General features: G+C 44.9%; 1 protein-coding gene across 1 annotated transcript in view; it reads left to right on the plus strand.

The window, feature by feature from the left end:
* The window catches only part of grid2ipb (glutamate receptor, ionotropic, delta 2 (Grid2) interacting protein, b), a gene marked incomplete at both ends in the record, with an annotated part of 123807 nt that overhangs the window by 78641 nt on the left and 22459 nt on the right, over positions 1-22707 (plus strand). Inside the window, 7 exon segments of the mRNA XM_084322335.1 lie at positions 3201-3270; positions 13846-14007; positions 14627-14773; positions 17052-17203; positions 18341-18478; positions 19805-19890; positions 20315-20471. Of these exon segments, the coding sequence (XP_084178461.1) occupies positions 3201-3270; positions 13846-14007; positions 14627-14773; positions 17052-17203; positions 18341-18478; positions 19805-19890; positions 20315-20471 (912 nt within the window).

A 22707-nucleotide genomic window follows, 5' to 3' on the forward strand; every position in this document is an offset into this window, starting at 1 on the left:
GCAGAGGGACGCGTGATGGCGACACAACAACGCTGTCTCTCGGGTCTCCTCCTTTAACCAGATCTGACCTTCTGTCTCGACTTGAATCATCTGTTGTTGACGTAGTTCTGTCGGCTGTCGTTTGAGGGTTCGAATTTGAACATGACCACAGACGGCAAACACAAACACGACAACACACAACACGACTTGCCTATATCTATTGTAACTATATACTATAAATGATGGGGCATACAGACCCTCATCTATGCACCTTTGTTTACACTGTTTATTTTTCTCATATTTTTATATTCAGATCTAATCGTATTGCCTATATTTATGTCTTTCTACTATTACCCTGCCCATACCTGTACCTCCCCTCCCCCCTACCCCATGCTGCTATGACACCCAAATTTCCCCAAGGGGATCAATGAAAGAATATCTTCTCTTATCATAAGTACCGTACAACAATTATCAAAGTGCAGAAGTGAGCGTGAGAGTACCTACCAGATGGCGGCGCTATGCCCGGTCGCCTGTCTGTTCGCTCCGTCAAGATTGTGCTTACTTTTGTTAATATTTATAGTTTTAAGAGTTTTGTCTGTACCAACAGTAGGTGCATTTAATGTGTATGACCGTCAGTACCTCATTTTCTACTTCTAAATTACATGCTATACTATGTTATTTGATACTATCTTGTCTAGCACAGTCTCTGGAGCGTAACAGTAAGAAGCATTTTGTATGAAAGTATTCTGTACTTCTGTATGACAACTATTAAAGAAACTTGAAAACTTGAGCAGGTAGGGGTTAATAGGTTAAGGGTGGCCTGTGGCGGCTTATGTAGTCAAATTCAACATAGAAAGGCGATGTGGGAATCGCCCCAGGTTTCACCACATTTCAGTGTTGTTGTCATACAGCTGTATGTTTATGTATGTCATGTCCAGCATGGTCATGCTGGACCTACAAAAGGCCTTTGACACGGTCAATCACTCCATTCTGATTGACAAGCTGAAAGCAATTGGTTTTGATAGTCTATCAGTGAGCTGGATGCAATCCTACCTTGAGGGGAGGGAACAGATGGTGGAGGTAAACGGTACCCTATCCCCCCCCCTCACAGTGAGCTGTGGTGTTCCACAAGGAAGCATACTAGGACCGCTACTGTTCCTAATTTATGCAAATGACATGTCGTCAGCTTGTGACTGCAACTTGTTCCTGTTTGCGGACGACTCAGCCCTGCTGGTCTCTGACAAGAACAAGTTACAGGTTGAAAAAACCCTCAGCTCGGAACTAGGCAGAATCTGCATATGGCTCGCTGATAACAAACTATCATTACACATGGGCAAAACAGAGTCCATTCTCTTCGGTTCAAATAACAAACTCAGCAAGACCGACGGCTTCTCAGTTACAGTGGGTGACAATATTGTCACAAGGAAAGATGAAATTACCTACCTGGGTTCCATCCTAGAGGCTAATCTCTCCTGTGACAAAATGGCATCCAATGTAATAAAAAAAGTCAACCAACGAACTCGATTCTTGTACCGGATCTCCTCTCTGGTAAACAAGAATACCCTGAAGACTCTGGCAGGAGCACTCATTCAGGGGTACTACGACTATGCTTGCACCTCATGGTACCAAAGCACCTCAAAGGCGCTAAAAACAAAATTACAAACATCTCAAAACAAACTGGTCAGACTACTGCTTGACCTTACTCCTAGAACCCACCTCACCCCTGCCCACTTTGACAACCTAGGATGGCTTAGAGTAGACGACAGAGTACAGCAACTTGCAATGGGCCTGGTCTACAAGATACACTACACCAGTGGTTCCCAAAGTCGGGGTCGCGACCCAAAGGTGGGCCGCGAGCAGCCACGGGTGGGCCGCGAGATGATTAAAAAAAAAAAAAAAAAATTTAAATTTTTTTTGTCAGGCCACTGAACTTAGAAGCAGGCCAGGACAGTGTTTCTAGTTGTATTCTAAAATTCTATTCTATTGTATTCTAAAATGTGACTATATGGTTTTATATTAACTTAATAAATAAACAAAAACGAAAAATCTACTTATTTCAACGAACATTTCAAACTAAATAACAGATTATGCACATAAAACGCTGAAAACAACCGAAGCAACAATAGTATTTTAATGAGGCTATTATTATTATCATTATTATTTTGCAACAAGTTAGCCCTCTCATAAATAGCACATATAAATGAATAACTAACTTGAACTAACTTAATAGGATTGAAGTGATATTTGGCTTAAAAAATCGGTCGCATGGCAAAAAAAAAAAAAAAAAAGCCAGACGATGTGCATTGGGCCGCGGCTCTCTGACGCCTTATTTTCTGGGCCCCGGCCTGAAAAGTTTGGGAACCCCTGCACTACACGACCAAGGTACCCATGTACATGTCAAAATACTTCCCAAAGGTCAGTGAATACCACGATCACAACACCAGAGGGAGCTCCACAAATCATGTTAAACCCAGATTCGGCTCAAATAAGGGACTAAACACGTTTCGCAATTATGCCACATCAATGTGGAACGCCCTACCCAAAGCTGTAAAGGAATGTGGATCACTACCCACTTTCAAAACCTCTCTCAAGGGACACCTACGGGAGACTGCAATTCAACACTGGCCCCTGTAAATATCCTAACCCAACCCCCTCCAATGTACAGTCATTTACCTAGTATGGTTTTGTCAATAGTCCAATGTACAATTTTGTTTGTTTGTACAGTGTCTCCCCCCCCCCCCCCTCAATGTACAGTTTTGCTTGTATATACAGTGTGCCCCCCCCCCCCCAACCACCTCCAATGTAGATTACCCAGTATGGTTGTCAATATCCCAGTGTACCCAACCCCCCCCACCCAACCTCCTCCAATGTACAGTTTCTACGTCAAATGTATATACTCCCTTTTCCTGACTCCTTCTGTATCACAAACAGTACTGTATTTGCAAATCTGGTATGTCATAAATGTATAGATGTAGCAGTACTGACTATCTGTATGTCATGTATGTCATATATGTCCTGATGAATTGAAAATGGGGGACCCTGATGTAAACAAGACGAAAGTCTTTCTCTGGTCTGCATCCCCTTAACAATTGTGTGTATTGAGCTGTACTGTATTGTACCCATTCTGCAATCTGTTAATAAAGTTTTCAATCAATCAATCAAGTCAGTGTCCAAAACCTAAAAAAAATATTCTCCTGCCCCCCCCCCCTCCCCCTCTACAGACAGCCCTGCCCAAGACTGTGGCCTAAAACCAGGAGATCGCATCCTCTTCCTCAACGGACTGGACATGAGGTCTGCTTTAATTCTGGTTCTGTGTGTGTGTGTGTGTGTGTGTGTGTGTGTGTGTGTGTGTGTGTGTGTGTGTGTGTGTGTGTGTGTGTGTGTGTGTGTGTGTGTGTGTGTGTGTGTGTGTGTGTGTGTGTGTGTGTGTGTGTGTGTGTGTGTGCGCGTGTCCTGCTCCACATGGATTTCAATATATCATGCTTTAAGTACTGTAGTTTTAATGTAGTTGGTGTTTTTTTATATAGTGGTCTTTTTTACTGTAGTTTTAACGAAGCTGGTGTTTTTTTTATATAGTGGTGAGTCTATGTATTGTGACTGTATGTTTGTCTTTTAACCACTGCACAAATGAAGTTCCGAAAGGAAAATAAAGTTATTTGAAGTTGAAGTTGAGTGTGTCGAAAAACATCTACTATGACTATTAGTCGAATAACATCTACTATGACTATTAGTCAACAAACCCCCACTATGACTATTAGTCAGCAAACCACCACTATGACTATTAGTCGACAAACCCACACTATGAATATTAGTCAACAAACCCCCACTATGACTATTTGTCAACAAACCACCACTATGACTATTAGTCAACAAACCCCCACTATGACTATTAGTCAACAAACCCCCACTATGACTATTAGTCAACAAACCCCCACTATGACTATTAGTCAACAAACCCCCACTATGACTATTAGTCAACAAACCCCCACTATGACTATTATTGAACAAACCACCACTATGACTATTAGTCGACAAACCCCCACTATGACTATTAGTCAACAAACCCCCACTATGACTATTAGTCAACAAACCACCACTATGACTATTAGTCAACAAACCACCACTATGACTATTAGTCAACAAACCCCCACTATGACTATTATTGAACAAACCACCACTATGACTATTAGTCAACAAACCCCCACTATGACTATTAGTCAACAAACCCCCACTATGACTATTAGTCAACAAACCCCCACTATGACTATTAGTCAACAAACCACCACTATGACTATTAGTCGACAAACCCCCACTATGGCTATTAGTCAACAAACCACCACTATGACTATTAGTCAACAAACCACCACTATGACTATTATTGAACAAACCACCACTATGACTATTAGTCAACAAACCACCACTATGACTATTAGTCAACAAACCCCCACTATGAATATTATTGAACAAACCACCACTATGACTATTAGTCAACAAACCACCACTATGACTATTAGTCAACAAACCCCCACTATGACTATTATTGAACAAACCACCACTATGACTATTAGTCGACAAACCCCCACTATGACTATTAGTTGACAAACCACCACTATGACTATTAGTCAACAAACCACCACTATGACTATTAGTCGACAAACCACCACTATGACTATTAGTCAACAAACCACCACTATGACTATTAGTCAACAAACCACCACTATGACTATTAGTCGACAAACCCTCACTATGACTATTAGTCAACAAACCACCACTATGACTATTAGTCAACAAACCCCCACTATGACTATTAGTCAACAAACCTCCACTATGACTATTAGTCAACAAACCACCACTATGACTATTAGTCGACAAACCCTCACTATGACTATTAGTCAACAAACCACCACTATGACTATTAGTCAACAAACCACCACTATGACTATTAGTCAACAAACCACCACTATGACTATTAGTCAACAAACCCCCACTATGAATATTATTGAACAAACCACCACTATGACTATTAGTCAACAAACCACCACTATGACTATTAGTCAACAAACCACCACTATGACTATTAGTCAACAAACCCCCACTATGACTATTAGTTGACAAACCACCACTATGACTATTAGTCAACAAACCACCACTATGACTATTATTGAACAAACCACCACTATGACTATTAGTCAACAAACCACCACTATGACTATTAGTCAACAAACCACCACTATGACTATTAGTCAACAAACCCCCACTATGACTATTAGTCAACAAACCCCCACTATGACTATTATTGAACAAACCCCCACTATGACTATTAGTCAACAAACCCCCACTATGACTATTAGTCGACAAACCCCCACTATGACTATTAGTCAACAAACCCCCACTATGACTATTAGTCAACAAACCCCCACTATGACTATTAGTCAACAAACCCCCACTATGACTATTAGTCAACAAACCCCCACTATGACTATTAGTCAACAAACCCCCACTATGACTATTATTGAACAAACCACCACTATGACTATTAGTCGACAAACCCCCACTATGACTATTAGTCGACAAACCCCCACTATGACTATTAGTCAACAAACCCCCACTATGACTATTAGTCAACAAACCACCACTATGACTATTAGTCAACAAACCCCCACTATGACTATTAGTCAACAAACCCCCACTATGACTATTAGTCAACAAACCCCCACTATGACTATTAGTCAACAAACCACCACTATGACTATTAGTCGACAAACCGCCACTATGACTATTAGTCAACAAACCCCCACTATGACTATTAGTCAACAAACCACCACTATGACTATTAGTCGACAAACCGCCACTATGACTATTAGTCAACAAACCACCACTATGACTATTAGTCAACAAACCACCACTATGACTATTAGTCGACAAACCACCACTATGAGTATGACTATTAGTCGACAAACCCTCACTATGACTATTAGTCAACAAACCCCCACTAATATGACAATTAGTTGGCTAAGAATTTCTTAAGTCAACAACAGTCCGTGGGTGCGCACGTGCAACGTGTGGTTAAGTGAAGCGTGTTGTGGGAGGAGGTGATGGAGACACTCAGGGACCTTTCAGAAGCCGTGCTCCTTAATTCAGTCCTGGTGCAGGAGAGAGTGCAGATAAGAGAGCTCTGCCTCGCTGAACCGACACGACTCTTATTAAAGAGTTTGTCTGTTATTTGCCGATAGCACGGTATCACTCCCACTCACAATCCTTATCGCGCCACCCGGCCAGCCCTTTTGATTAAGTGGAGCAGGGTCGTTCCTCTGGATGTGTGACACGGGGGGGTGGTTTGGTGCAGGATAATGTTTTACTTGCGCTGTTAACCCTCTCACTGCCACACGACAGAAGGTTTACTATCACACAAGCGACGGTCGCCGTCAGTTGTGTGATAGTAAAGGGTTAACCTTCTGTCGTGTGGCAGTGAAAGGGTTAACCGGCTGTCGTGTGGCAGTGAACGGGTTAACCTTCTGTGTATTGTTGCAGTGAAAGGGTTAACCGTTTTGGTAGTGCGGCGGTGAAAGGGTTAAGATGGTAGTGGGAGGCGGTCTGTTGAAGCATGTACTGGGCATGTGGGGGGGGGGGGGGGCACACGACATCGCTACAGCGTAGATAAGCATAAGTGAGAGCACACAGTAAGGTGACATAAGATGTATCTTTATTAATCCCCTCGGAGAAATCCAGGGGTCATAGCAGGGGAGGGGGAGGGGAGATAACAGAAGTACAAATAGAAATATGAGAATAAAAGGTGCTCTATCGATAATAATAACACAGTATGTGTTTGTACAGCCCCCCCCCCGCCCCTGGTTTAATGTACAAATGATATCTTAAGTCAACCCCATGTATAAATAAATACATATATATATAGGACTTGGTGCTATGGAAAAAAACAATCACGATAATTCAATGGAATCGATTTAATATTCTGATATCAAAATGTATCATGTCCAATGATTATTTTCCTTTGTATTCTACTGCATGCAAGTGTGATATCAAACTAAATCTATGTTTTCTATTCTGAAATGGTTCAGAAGTTGTATTTTGTGAGAAGTGTGACTAGAATCTGCAATGCCGTCAAACAGCCACCTCTAGGCAAAAGAGTATTGCACTTTGTTTAAATTTTTCTGTTTGGTATGTGTGGGTTGGAGTGGAGTGGGGATAGTGGAGGCGTTGCTATTGTTGGCCACTTGTGGTTGTCCAAGAGAGGTCTGGAGAAATTCACAGTAAAATTATGTCACTAAACTCCAACCCACACACCAGACCAAAACATAAGCATAGAATAGAATAGAAGTACTTTATTGATCCCGAGGGAAATTCAGCACCACAGATGGCTCACAATAAACATTTAGGTAGTCAAAAATCTAAAATAAGAATACAGTCAAAGATATACATTTTAAAATATACAGTAATATACAGTAAAATGTACAGCAAATGTAAAATTTAGGTATTAAATGTACAGGAAGATATGCAAGAATTTATACTGTATATTGTATACTGTATATTGTATATTGTATATTATATACTGTATATTGTATATTGTATACTGTATACTGTATATGTATACTGTATATTGTATATTGTATACTACCAGTGGTTCTCAACCTTTTTTACACCAAGTACCGCTTGAGAGCGTAGCTGGCTCTCCAAGTACCACCATATGACCGACGTTAAAATACAGTCTAACTCTATTCAGCTATGCACAGTTCACGCAGGAGGCAAATCTATTCCTAATAACATAATTTATTGTTAACTTTAGTCAGACACAGCCACAATGTACGAACGGGGTACTAGAACTAGCAAACTCTTCCACACAATTATCATACAATGCAAGGGGCATTGAGAACATAATAACTAACATTCTCACATAGCAAGTGAGAAAATGAAGAACAACTGTATTTCAGCAAATGTACTTCATTCAAAGACTATATCTGAATGAACACTCCATCTCTCTCTCACACTCTCCCTCTCCCTCTCACACACTTTCTCCCTCTCACACACTCTCTCCCTCTCTCTCTCTCTCTCTCTCTCTCTCTCTCTCTCTCTCTCTCTCTCTCTCTCTCTCTCACACATGCACAAAGTGTAACAGGCGAGGGATAATACAGTTCAAACAAATGAATAAGTGTCTCTTTCTCTGTCTGTCTGTCAGATTCTCTCTCTCTCCCCCACTGTGTCTCTCCCTCTCCATCCACCCTCCCTCTCTCTCCTTCTCTCTTTCTCTCTCCCTCTATCTCCTTCCCTTTCTCTCTCTCTCCTTCTCTCTCCCTCTCTCCTTCCCTTTCTCTCTCCCTCTCTCTCTTCCCCCTCTCTCTCCCCCTCACTCTGTCTCTCTCACACACACACACACACACACACACACACACACACACACACACACACACACACACACACACACACACACACACACACACACACACACACACACTAGTTTTGTGCGGGCTGATCCATAGTGGGCGAGTGCCTGCGGTCACGAGTCAAACAAAAATATTTGTGTTGTTTGCGGGTAATTTGCGGCCGGGTTAGTTAATTTTTTTATAATAATAAAAAATAAACAATAATATCGCCGATATCCTGCATCAAATTCAGACTCTTTCCAGAGGGATCTTCTTCCAATCAAATAAAGTCTAATCCGACAGCAGCAACAGCATAATGATGAATGAATAGTGATGTGGATGTAAATCAACAAAACACTTGTAGTCCATTTTAGAAGAGACGGAAGGCTTTGAGAAACGTCACTCGGTATAGTGTGTGGCTACTTACCGGCTTTTGCTATGCGGAGGCTGGCAGCCTGGCATGATACGAGGCGTCCTGTGATTTGGCTGTGGTTCTACAGCAGGAGTGAATCGTGGACTTGCGCTTATTCAGTTTCAGTGCATCATGTTTTCTTGTGAAGAAATCTTCTGGTTAAAAAGATATTCTCCTCCACTATTCTCTTTCGAATATCTCCCGTTTTGAGCCACTTTTGCGACATCCCTCGGCTAGTCATCACTACCTTGCTTGTGACGTTAGCTAATCGTGCACGCTCCACAGGTACTAGTGTCCGTCGGAAACAACATCAGACTCAGAAACAAACGTTTATTTTGTTTCTACATCTAAAAACAACCAAATAAATGTACAACTTATTTTAATCCCCAATTTCAATGATCTCAAGCTTATTTTCATTCGTTGTAGTATTAGTATTTTGATTTTAAAGTTGGTTTTATTAAATAAATTTAAAGGGGAACTATCTTATAAATGGCCTTTTTGAGTGTTTAGCATTGTTTCCTAGCTATGTGAACTTATATTAATATGATCTATGTCTCTAATTCTCATATTGGCGCATTCTTCCAATTCTCCTCTCACAATATTCACCCTCACTGAGTCATCTGAAATGTGCTGATTTGTGATGTCAGAGAGACACCGCTGCATGATGATGTGGCTGTGTGGCATCAGGTACATGATGAACTGCACACAGTGGTTGGAGCCCAGGCTCAAAACGGCTTAAGATCTTGAGGTAGAAAAATGCTGTTTTTGAGGACTTGATTAGAAATACAAAACAATGAAAAAAATAAAAAATTACAGAAATTGTGTAAAAGTGCCCAAATAGTGAAAGAAATAGTAAAATAGTTCCCCTTTATTCCAGGAATCCCTCCAAGTACCACCAGCAGGGGCCCCAAGTACCACTAGTGGTATGCGTACCACAGGTTGAGAACCACTGCTGTATACTGTATGTATATATTGTATACATAGCGCAGTACCGAGCAGGGCTCTTTTGCCTATAGAGGTCGCTGTTTGACGGAATTACAGTTTCTTACCTTTAATATTTGCTTGCTCATTGTGATGAGCCCTAAATAGCGATATATACGTTGCCCTAACATACTGCACAGCGCGCTCCGTCGCCTGGAGCCATTAACCCGCTGTCTGCCAGGAACTGGTTCATAATAACATCATGGTGGTGCGAGATGTTCTCACTTTGTGTGTTTATGTCTGGGTCACTGAGACCCAGCGGTTCCCTCCAGAATACTCCGCTGCCTGCAGCTTTAGAACGAAGTAGGGCAGGTCTGATCTGGCAGCAGGTCCAGTTTCCTCACCTTGTCTCCGACAATGGGAGCTATACTGCATTTCCACAACAAGTGGAGCGCGTCCCCGAGTCGGCTGAGGACAGTGTTATTCTCGAAGACACTCTGATGTCACGAGACCGCCACCATCTTGGTATAGGGCGACCATACGGATTTCTACCATCAAATCCATGCATTGAGCTCCGTTTTTATTACATGTTTTATCACATTCTTGTTCATTTCATAACATTTTCATACGATTTGTTTTGAAAATATTGAGGCCAACATGGCATTTCACTATTTCGAAAGTCTTTCTGGTGATTCTAAGGCGAGATATGAGTCAAAGAAACTCCCCCTGATTACCACGACCACAACATCAGAGCGAGTTAGCCGAACGTTAGCCACCAGCCACTTTTCCCTCTGTGATGGTATAAAACTTCCGATTTGGATTTCTGTTTTTGTCATTAGTATAACGCGTAACACAGCAGCTCTTTGGCATTGTGAAGGACTGAAGAAAAGTCTGCTTGATTGTCTTTAATTTGCCGCTTTAACTATCCGTTTCTCCACTAAATAGTGTACACAATGTACCAGGCGGGGCAGTTTCCCCCCACGCTGCAGTTGCGTATTTTGCATATTTTACTTTGCCCTTTTTTTTTTTTATGTACCACCATATCCATATCTACTATTCTTCCTGTTTCTATATTTTTCATCGTTTTTCTTGTAGTTTGTGTCCTGTGTCTGTAGGAAGTATAGGGACGCACGATGTATCGGTGACCATATCGGTATCGGGGGCGATGATAGTGATTCTTTCATTATATTGGTATCGGTCCGATGAGCAAAACTGGGCCGATGTGAACAACTGATGGTTATTTCTCTATTTGTCTAGCTGCTTGTGTGTGTGTGTGTGTGTGTGTGTGTGTGTGTGTGTGTGTGTGTGTGTGTGTGTGTGTGTGTGTGTGTGTGTGTGTGTGTGTGTGTGTGTCGTTGTGAAAATTACACTTAAAGGTGCCATAGACAACATTCAGCTACTAGATGTCGCACTAGAGCACTATCATGTCATTTATCCAATCGAGTGCATTCCACATGGGGAAACATACATACATAAAATGTTATCTATAGTACCTTTAAAATAAAACTGCTAACAAACAGGTTCTGTGCTGCACACTGATCTTCTCCATCGCTCAACCCTCACCTAATAATGTGTGTGTGTGTGTGTGTGTGTGTGTGTGTGTGTGTGTGTGTGTGTGTGTGTGTGTGTGTGTGTGTGTGTGTGTGTGTGTGTGTGTGTGTGTGTGTGTGTGTGTGTGTGTGTGTGTGTGTGTGTGTGTGTCTTTCTTTCTTTTTTTGGCCATGCAGAGTTTGTTTGGGTAACGTTACTTGCATGTGACAATGACGCAGTACAGGATTGTGGGCCAACATTGTTTCAGTATGTTACAAAAAATTACTAAATGTGATTATCATAGAAATTTGTTTTATTTATACACATATCATAAACATCTGTAATATCAGTATTGACCATAACAGAAATGCTAATATCAGTATTGACCATAACAGAAATGCTAATATCAGTATATTGACCATAACAGAAATGCTAATATAAGTATTGGCCATAACAGAAATGCTAATATCAGTATTGACCATAACAGAAATGCTAATGTCAGTATCGGCCATAACAGAAATGCTAATGTCAGTATCGGCCATAACAGAAATGCTAATATCAGTATTGACCATAACAGAACTGCTAATATCAGTATTGACCATAACAGAACTGCTAATATCAGTATTGACCATAACAGAAATGTTAATATCAGTATCGGCCAACATTTTCTCATGGGTGCTGCATCCCCAGTTGGAAACCTTCTGCGGGGACAGCTTGTTGTTAGTGTCCAGTCTGTCCACTGGCTGTCTGTCCTGTCAAGGTCACTTTCCGTCTGTCCTGTAGGGACTGTTCCCATTATCTGGTGTTCTCCCTGCAGTAGGGCCTGTAGTTAGAGGGGTCAGGTCAGTCTGTTCTCCCTGCAGTGGGGCCTGTAGTTAGAGGGGTCAGGTCAGTCTGTTCTCCCTGCAGTAGGGCCTGTAGTTAGAGGGGTCAGGTCAGTCTGTTCTCCCTGCAGTAGGGCCTGTAGTTAGAGGGGTCAGGTCAGTCTGTTCTCCCTGCAGTAGGGCCTGTAGTTAGAGGGGTCAGGTCAGTCTGTTCTCCCTGCAGTAGGGCCTGTAGTTAGAGGGGTCAGGTCAGTCTGTTCTCCCTGCAGTAGGGCCTGTAGTTAGAGGGGTCAGGTCAGTCTGTTCTCCCTGCAGTGGGGCCTGTAGTTAGAGGGGTCAGGTCAGTCTGTTCTCCCTGCAGTGGGGCCTGTAGTTAGAGGAGTCAGGTCAGTCTGTTCTCCCTGCAGTGGGGCCTGTAGTTAGAGGGGTCAGGTCAGTCTGTTCTCCCTGCAGTAGGGCCTGTAGTTAGAGGGGTCAGGTCAGTCTGTTCTCCCTGCAGTAGGGCCTGTAGTTAGAGGGGTCAGGTCAGTCTGTTCCCCCTGCAGTAGGGCCTGTAGTTAGAGGGGTCAGGTCTACAGGGAACCAGCTAACCACTGATACGGCTTGCTCCATTATGCCAAAAATCTAAATCATCATCATATGACAACGAATTTGTTTTACCTTTCTTCTCGGCCAAAAGGCTGCCTTTCTTTCACCTTCTACAAGTTACCAAAGACGTTTCAAAATATAAACACCTTATCTTTATCTTGTTTTCATGATCGTGAGAGAAGCCAGAATCACAATTGAAATGTAAACCCTAACCACCGACCACAGTGGCAGGCGATCCCTAAATTCCCTACAACGTATTCTAACAGCCGAATAGAACATTAAAATAGAGTCTGGTTGTTTACCTGCCCAGACAAACCTACCAGACACAGACTAGAATATCAAGCATGTGGCCGGTGGCTGGTATTAATCTGTATTAATCTGTCTTGTTTTCAACCTGGGGGTCATGACCCCCAAGTGGATTGTGAGATGATTTTGAGACGTGAGAAGAAAAGACATCCAAATTCTTGGTATAGATGATTTTTTTTTCTTGTGATATAATGAATATTTGAAGTCTACAGCCCTCCTTCAATTATTAATAGTTATTAAAAGTTAAATAGCCTGGCGGTCAGGTGGCGTAACGGGGATTGCGTTCGTCACCAACCCCAGAGCGGCTGGATTTGCCTGTTCGAATCCAGCTCACAGCTCCGGGGTTGTCACCAGCTTGGCTGGCCATTCACACTAATACAATTGGCAGTATTAGAGGGTGGGAGAAGCTGGCGGGGTGGGTCCGGGTCGTTGTAAACAGCGACTCCTACAGTTCGGTCGGGGCGCCTGCTAAGCGCGGATAGGATCTGAGTGGGATAGTGTGATCCTTCCACACGCTACGCCCTCTCAGTGAGAATCCGCGCTGCCAGGTGAAAAGAAGCGGTGGATTGGCTGGACGTGTGTCGGAGGAAGCACGTGGTAGCCTCCACTCTCCCAGACCGACTGTGGGGGGTAAGTGTGCAGCGACCAGGAAGGGGATTGGGAATTGGCATAACGACTAACATTGGGATGGGAGAAAAATCTGAGGAAAAAGGAGGGGGAAAAAGATCAATAAAAAAAATTAAAAATAAAAATTAAATAGCCTGAAAATAGGAAATGATCATCATCGTTCTGTGTCAAAGCTCACCATTCTGTCTTTGCTCAACTGAGGTCACGAACGGACGTCCCTATAGTTTTTTAGGGTCGACTTTAAAGCCACGGCTCTAAAGGTAATTTTCCGTCTCCCCTGTAGGAACTGCTCCCATGAGAAGGTGGTGTCCATGCTGCAGGGCAGTGGGGCCATGCCCACCCTGGTGGTGGAGGACGGCCCGACGGAGTACTCCCTCTCGGATCCCACCGAACCCGAGGAGTCCCCCGGCCCTGCCCCCAGCATCGCACCGCCCTCCAGGTCATTGTTTGTCCAAAGTGTTCTCAGAGGCCCCATGGAATCAAAATATATGTTTATGTTCTTTTATCACACACGTCTTGCACTGATTGTCACTTATACATAATTATATTTGTCCCAACAATAACAGAAAAGTTGTTTTGTAGGTATTACAGTGTTATTTCCTGGAAAACGTTTTTTTTTAAATGTTGATGAGCCATCCTGCACATGGGGGACGCATACTAATTTAACATCCAATGAAATGCTTTCTAGAATGACATTTACAGCACATTGTAACTAAGCTAGCACTTTCAAATTTCAATGTTAGCTTGCTATCTAACGTTACTAATGTTGCTAACGTAGGTTGCTAACATTAGCTTGCTAGCTAATGGGTCGACCGTAATGCACATTCTGCGCTATTGGCTACTGTAAACGCTGATCAATATCCACGAAAAAGTCCCTCCCTAGCTTCCTGTTTTGACAGGAAACGCATAAATATATGGAATCGAATATTTCCGCTTCTTGGGGAGTTTAAATGTCTATTGTAAACGGGTCGCGCATTAACAAGAGATCTAGGTGTGTTGTTTTTTACCTGTATAAATGAAGGACAAATGAGATCAAAATAACATTGTGACGCCCCCTCGTATAGACTCGGCTCTCTCCAGTGGGTGGCGGAGATCCTGCCCCCCAGCATCAAGGTCCACGGGCGGACCTTCAGCCAGCAACTGGACCACCTGCTCACCATCCAGGAGAGATACACTGTCTGCAAAGCTCTGGAGACCTTCTTTCAACACAGGTGAGAGAGAGAGAGAGAGAGAGAGAGAGAGAGAGAGAGAGAGAGAGAGAGAGGGAGGGATATTCTGTATTCCTTCAAGAGTGGTGTGCCCAGGGGGCGGCTGCGTGGCGTAGCGGAGATTGCGCTCGTCACCAATGCAAGAGACTCCGGTCTCGACTCCCCGAGTCAGCATTGCCTGCGGCTTGGGCCAGTCGTCATACTATCTCAATTGACAGAGGTAGCGGGTGGAAAGTCGATGGGTGGTGGTTTGGACATTGTGGACAGCGACTCCTACAGGTCGGTTGGGTGACGCCTGTACAGCAGAGACAGGAAGTATCGGGGGCAGCGTGAGCCTCCCACGCGTTACTCCTCGCCACTGAGAGTCCGCGCTGTCTGGTGAAAAGATGCGACAGGCTGCCTCCTCGTGTATCGGAGGGGACACGTGATGCAAGGCTTCTATCCTCACTACAGCCGACCAGTGGGAGGCATAGTCTAGCAACGTTCAAGACAGGGGAGGGGAGAATTGGAGGGGAGAATTGGCAATGCGAAATTGGGATGGGAGAAAAAAAGAGTGGTGTGCCCACAGCATGAAAATGTTCACAGAAATGTGAACTATTGGGGGAAAACACGATATATATAAATATATAGTGTATATAAATAATTAAATTATTTAAATAATATAATCAATATATATTTATAATCTAGCCCAATGCTTAAAATCTGCATGTTTCTCACAACACTGTGTCCACATAATAAGAACATAAGACCAAATCCAGGACTGGAACTAAAACCAGAATAATTAGCGCCGAACCACCAATGATGCACACATTTTAGGAGGGAAAACAGCGCTTTTGAGATGTGAACGAGACTTCAGGAGAAATGCGTTGGCTGCGAGGTCCTGGAGATATTCCTAACGTGACAGTTGAGAGATGAAGCGGGAACAGCCAAGCGGTGACGGCACAGATGGGGAAAGAATCAGGGACGAGAGGATGTGAGAGGAATTATGTAGGCCTCTTTGATTCTGATCCAAACACGTGATACATGAGGGTGATTGATATGCCGCAGTTAAACCTCCCAACTAAATTCATGTACTGGATACAGAACACCTCAAGGCAGACTGAATAAATCCCCCTGTATCTGTATTACCAAGCCTAATCGCTGCTTCTTCTGTTTACTGTACAGTTCATTGCTTCCATCCTGCGCTCTCGGCCTTCACTGTACAGTTCATTGCTCTCTGCCTTCACTGTACAGTTCATTGCTTCCATCCTGCGCTCTGCCTTCACTGTACAGTTCATTGCTCTCTGCTTTCACTGTACAGTTCATTGCTTTCATCCTGCGCTCTCTGCCTTCACTGTACAGTTAATTTCTTTCATCCTGCACTCTTGGCCTTCACTGTACAGTTCATTGCTCTCGGCCTTCACTGTACAGTTCATTGCTCTCGGCCTTCACTGTACAGTTCATTGCTCTCTGCCTTCACTGTACAGTTCATTGCTCTCTGCCTTCACTGTACAGTTCATTGCTCTCTGCCTTCACTGTACAGTTCATTGCTCTCTGCCTTCACTGTACAGTTCATTGCTCTCGGCCTTCACTGTACAGTTCATTGCTCTCTGCCTTCACTGTACAGTTCATTGCTCTCTGCCTTCACTGTACAGTTCATTGCTCTCGGCCTTCACTGTACAGTTCATTGCTCTCTGCCTTCACTGTACAGTTCATTGCTCTCGGCCTTCACTGTACAGTTCATTGCTCTCGGCCTTCACTGTACAGTTCATTGCTCTCTGCCTTCACTGTACAGTTCATTGCTCTCGGCCTTCACTGTACAGTTCATTGCTCTCTGCCTTCACTGTACAGTTCATTGCTCTCGGCCTTCACTGTACAGTTCATTGCTCTCTGCCTTCACTGTACAGTTCATTGCTCTCTGCCTTCACTGTACAGTTCATTGCTCTCGGCCTTCACTGTACAGTTCATTGCTCTCGGCCTTCACTGTACAGTTCATTGCTCTCTGCCTTCATTGTACAGTTCATTGCTCTCTGCCTTCATTGTACAGTTCATTGCTCTCGGCCTTCACTGTACAGTTCATTGCAGATACTGAGACTTTACACCAAGGCTCGGTGCTCTTATTGAGAGCCAATGAAATATGTGACTCTAAGCTCTGAAGTGTGTGTGTGTGTGTGTGTGTGTGTGTGTGTGTGTGTGTGTGTGTGCGTGTGCGTGCGTGCGTGTGCGCGTGTGTGTGTGCACGTGTGTGCGCGTGTGTGTGCGTGTGTGTGCGTGTGTGTGTGTGTGTGCGTGTGTGTGTCAGGAACGTGGACACCCTGATCGTGGACGTGTTCCCGGTCCTCGACACTCCAGCCAAACACCTGATCTGGCAGTTCATCTACCAGCTGCTGACCTACGACGAGCAGGAACACTGCCAGAGCAAGATCTCACGCTTCCTGGGCTTCAAGAGTGCAGGTGCGCCCGGGCTGCAGGTTCTGGAGGGGGGAGTGTGGGGGGGTCTGTATTTTGAAAACCAACTGGTGGTTTTAACCCTGTCACTGCCACACGACAGCCGGTTAACCCTTTCACTGTGACAATACAGAAGGTTAGCCCTTTACTATCACACAACCGACGGCGATGCTCCATCATTAGCATCGCCGTCGGTTGTGTGATAGTAAAGGGTTAACCCTTCTGCCGTGTGGCAGTGAAATGGTTCAAATAGTCACACGAATGGTTAAAATCTCGCCCCCCAAAGCGAGATCTCGCACCAGAATCCTAACCAGGACGGTGTGGGTCGACCTTTGACCTCACCGCCTCTTGTCTCTTTTAGTGGCTCTTCTGGACATGAATTATATCCGTATACGTATCTCTGTATATATATCTGTGTTTTCAAAACTCAACACTTACAGATTGAAGGTAGAGTTTTTCTTAGAAGAGATAAAACCATTGAGACAATTATATTCAGGGGGAGTGATGGGATGAAAGAACAGTCTCTTCTTACTTCTTCTGACCTGTATATCACCACGCTAAGTGTCAACATGCTCTTACTGAATCACGCCAAGTGTCAACATTTTAGTTAGCTATAGCTAGACTTAAATAGGTATCCAGACGGCGTCCCACGCAAAGGGAACGGATCTAGGAGGCCAGAGGTTGTGGGATAGCCAGAAAAGAGATATAGCTCAGGCACTAAAAATGTACTCACTGTCTTGGTTTTAAGATAGAAAGATCTCACATTTTCCACTAGATCCTCGACAAGATAACGGGTCGAACGTCACACCTTTGGTTCTCAGTGTGTCTCCACATTCTTTGAGCTTTTGTCTTGTAATTCAGCTGCCGTTTATACTATAGAGCGCTGAAACAAATGAATGGGCGCATAACTCTAAGAGGGAGGCCTTGACGAGTCTCAGTCAGCGTTGATAATTAATGCGCAGTGGTGTCGTGTTGCTTTATATTCCCCAGGAAAGAAACTACACATGTTATGTAATAATACTCATTTAAATATTGCATAATCAATTTATTCCTTCCTTCAAATTGAAGGCAAAATACATTTGAATTCCAAGTTCTGTGTGTGTGTGTGTGCGTGTGCGTGTGTGTGTGTGTGTGCAGACGTAGCCGTGGTGGAGCCGGACGTGGGCGCGGAGCTCCACCGGCGCAGCAGCTCGGTGCGCGTGGCGGGAAGCTCCTACCGAGGCGGCGGCGGCCGGGACAGGAGCTCCGACGACTGCATCATAGGAACGCACCTGGGAATGGGTACGCACTGCAGGCACACTCACCATAACAAAACCAAAACCAGTTTTCTCCCTCAGCGAGCGGCGTCCTCGGTTTAATAAGGGCTAGAGGAGACGTTCTCGGTTTAATAATAAAGGCTAGAGGAGACGTTCTCGGTTTAATAATAAAGGCTAGAGGAAACGGACTCGGGGCCACGGGAGACGTTAAGGGGAGCGAGTGTCACAGATCAAGAGACTGGGTTATGATGAAGGAGCTCGTCTGAACAATGTGAACGGGCGAGGAGGGGGAGGGGGGGGGGGGGGGGCTTTCATTCATTTTTCTCATTAAAGCCTCTTCCTTAAACAAAACAACTTCAAAGCGAGCAAGTTGTGTGTCCAGGGAGTGTTCATGTTTCACAAGGTGGCGGCTAACTTCTTGTTGTCATTGCAAAAGCGCCGTATAGGCGAGGAGGCGTGCTTTTGTAAAGACACTGTTCATTCCCATTCTAGTTATAACTTGCAGAGGTTTCATTTGCTGCTTTATACATAAGATCATTAGAAGCCCCTAAATTGAGATTGGCTTTTCAGTGAGATTGGCTTTCGGTTTGAGATTGTTTGTGCTCAATCCACACGTAACTAAAACTGGCTTTGACCGCAGGCTCACAAAAACCTGTCCCAATTTGAAAAAGATGTGTTTCAGTAGAATCGTATCTTTTGCGGGGGCGGCTGGGTAGCGTAGAAGAGGACTAAGCACTCGCCTACCACCGCAGAGACTCGAATCCAGCTGTCAGCGGTACCTCCGGCTTGGTCAGTCGTCCCTGCAAACACAATAATTGTCAGTGTGTCCGGGTGGGGTATGTGTCCTGGTCGTTGCAAACAGCGACTCCTACTGGTCGGGCGCCTGTTCAGCAGGGAGGGGATCTGGGGGAAATGGCGTGAACCTCTGCACACGTTACGTTCCCCCAATGAAACTCCTCGCTGTCAGGTGTATCGGAGGAGGCATGTGTCTACACACCCTCCCCAGACCGACAGTGGGGGGCAATGCGCGCAACAACCAGGAAGGCAATTGGCATAACGACAACATTTGGGATGGGAGAAGATGATTGAAAGGCAAAAAGAAATATTCTTTCTTATTTTTGCCTTTTGAATCATCTTATTTTGCTCTGAGGCTTCCAGGATGAAACAATTGACCGGTTTCTCCTGTTTTGCATCCCAGAAGTCTCGTGTTTTTTTGTCCGTAGTTCGTCCATGTCGTTTTCCTATAGCCTCCCCAGCCCCCCCACCCACCTCCCCCCTTGAGGGTGATGGGAGGGGTAGGGATGCTCATGTCCATGTGTCCTTGTCCGTGCCTTGTCGTCGCTCTCTCTAGGGATTCACGTCGACGCACCCGAGGGCCCCGAGGAGAGGCAGTGCGGAGACGGGACCTCCTTCCCCGAGTCCCCCGACCTCAAACATGTACGTGGGTAGTAGTCCAGTATGTCTGCACCCTGCTCTCTGCCGGCGCCCATTATCCACGCTTCCCTGTGCTTTGTGCTCTTACATTGTTTGAAGGTCCGCTCACGACGACCAGTTAATCCAATGATCAATTTGTTGATAACTTGTTGACCCTGTAAATTTCAGACGAATGTATTGGGGGGGGGGGGGGGACGGGGACGCTTCATCTAAGCGTAAATGTACGCCACAAATTTGGGAGTATTAACCCTTTCGGTAGCCATTCTGACGTCATCCTTAGAATGTTCGGTTCTCCAAAATTGGGTAAGAATCGTTGGGTTAACTCACGTTGTCGACAAACACTTCAAAGCGGACCTTCAAAGCCCAATGTTGCCGCAGCTCTTCTGTGTATAAAACCTGGGCTCCACGCGCCCTCCACCCCCCGTAGATGTCGGGCGTGTACGCGGAGCTGGAGAACGTGTACGCGGGCAAGGGTGTGTCATCATCACCGCTGCAGAGTCACTCCTCTCCGGACCCGGAGGGGCAGAGACCGACCGAGGGCCGCGGCCGGCCTCTCTCCCCCCTCACGCTCCCTCCTCTCACAGGTACACGGGTGCTGCACACACACAACACACGACACACACACGCACGCACGCACGCACGCACGCACGCACGCACGCACGCACGCACGCATGCACGCACGCACGCACGCACACACACACACACACACACACACACACACACACTAGGGCTGAGCCCAAACGTTCGAACATTCGAACCTTCGTTCGTTACGTTGGCATTTGAATTCTAAATCAACATTCGAATTTTTTTTTTTTTACAATTTTTTTTTACAATTTTTTTATTTATTATTTATTTATTTTTTAAATATTTTTTTCTATTCATTCTGTTTAAACCAATGGGGTTTTTCTTCACAGTTGCAGATAAACTAGATTAGGCTACACTAATATTATAGTATTAAAAAAAGCTGATGAGTTATATTCATTAAAGAAAGTTGATTTAATTGATTTGGTTGCGGTGGGGCTTCTCCCTGGGCTGGGTCTGGAAAGTTGATTTAATAAAAATCAGACAGATTAATCACTTTATTCAAATTGAGGATTTAGTTTGAGGATATAAAAAAAAATACATGCTTCCTCTCTCTCTCTCTACTCCTCTCTCTCTCTCTCTCTCTCTCTCCTCTCTGTCTCTCTCTCTCTCTCTCTCTCTCTCTCTCTCTCTCTCCCCTCTCTCTCTCTCTCTCTCCTCTCTCTCCTCTCTCTGTCTCTCTCTCTCTCTCTCTCTCTCTCTCTCTCTCTCTCCTCTCTCCTCTCTCTCTCTCTCTCTCTCTCTCTCTCTCTCTCTCTCTGTCACACACACACACACACCAGACCTTCACAAACACATGGCTGCCGATCCTGTTGTTGCCATGGTAACTTCTTAAAGAAAACACAGCCAGCCTATAGCGTTCTCAAGGGGACGACAACACTAAATTACCGTCAGTCACATAATCGCTTCAGAAGTGTCCGGCGACATGATTTATGAGCCCAGGGCCCATCTGGTAAAGGGGGTTCTTTATAATAAACGGTCTAGACTGATCTGTAGTAGGGATGCACCGATCCAACTTTTTCAGTCCCGATACCAATGCCGATACCTGGGTTTGGGTATCGGCCAATACCGATACCGATCCGATACACATTGTAAAAAAAATTTTTTACAAAAAAAAAGAATATATATTAATCCACGTTTATTTTTTTATATAATAAAATATATTTTGTTTTTAAGAATTGTAAAGGATCACAAGTGTGTTTTTGATTTGTTGTAAACAAAGACAGAAAATAAACTTCATTCATTCAATTAATAAACTGTATGCCTCACTGTGTGGAAGAGACTGGATCATTCTTTGGTGCAAGAGGCAACATCAGGCTTGACTTAAAACATTACTTTCCTAACTTAGTGAAACTAAATGTAACAAATTAACACATAGATATAAATGTACTGAATGGTTACTTATTTCTTATTTAATTTATAAAAAAAATATAAAAAAATACGATATATATATATATATATTTTTTTTTTACCGATACCCGATCCAGCTATTTCACTGATATCGGCGACCGATACCAATATCGGATCGGTGCATCCCTACTCTGTAGCACGAAGGTCACGCCGCGCTACACTCTGACTCAGCGGGCCCCTTTACGGCGCCCGTCTCTCTGAACCGCCCGCCTCCCCGTCCCGTGTCTCTCCACGTTCCCCCCCCCGCCCCCCCGCAGGAGGGAGTCGCTGCAGGACGGGCCTGTCGCTGTCCTGGAAGGAGCCCCTGCCGATGCCCGTGTACGACATGTACCGCCAGAGCGGCGGGGGGGACTCCAACCCGTACGTGAGCCTGGAGAGCCCCCCCCCGCCCGCCTCCTCGTCCTCGCCCCCCCCCTCCGACGGCGGCGACGGCGACGGCCTCAGCCCGCTGAGCCGCCGCAGGAAGCTGTTCACCTTCTCGCGGCCGCCGCGTAGCCGCGACACGGACAAGTTCCTGGACGCGCTGAGCGAGCAGCTGGGCCCACCGCGTCGCCCTGGTGGACGACTTCGTGCCGGGAGAGAACGACTACGAGGAGGTAAGGGAGCCGGCGCCGCCTCGCGCCTCACGCAGTGTGATGTTGTAGCACTCGAGTCAAAAGACGCGTCTATTTTTTTTACCAACGGATTTCCAGTTCCGCGTTCGCGTTCTGCGATCTGATTGGCCACTGACGTTTCTTGTGCGATCTGATTGGCCACTGACGTTTCTGGTCATGTGACATGTGCGCCCAATCGCGTGACGCGCCCGTTTCCGCCTCGAACAGCCTGCAA

Source organism: Notolepis coatsorum (genome assembly GCF_963971535.1).
Source record: "Notolepis coatsorum genome assembly, chromosome: 10".
Classification (NCBI taxonomy): Eukaryota; Metazoa; Chordata; class Actinopteri; order Aulopiformes; family Paralepididae; genus Notolepis; species Notolepis coatsorum.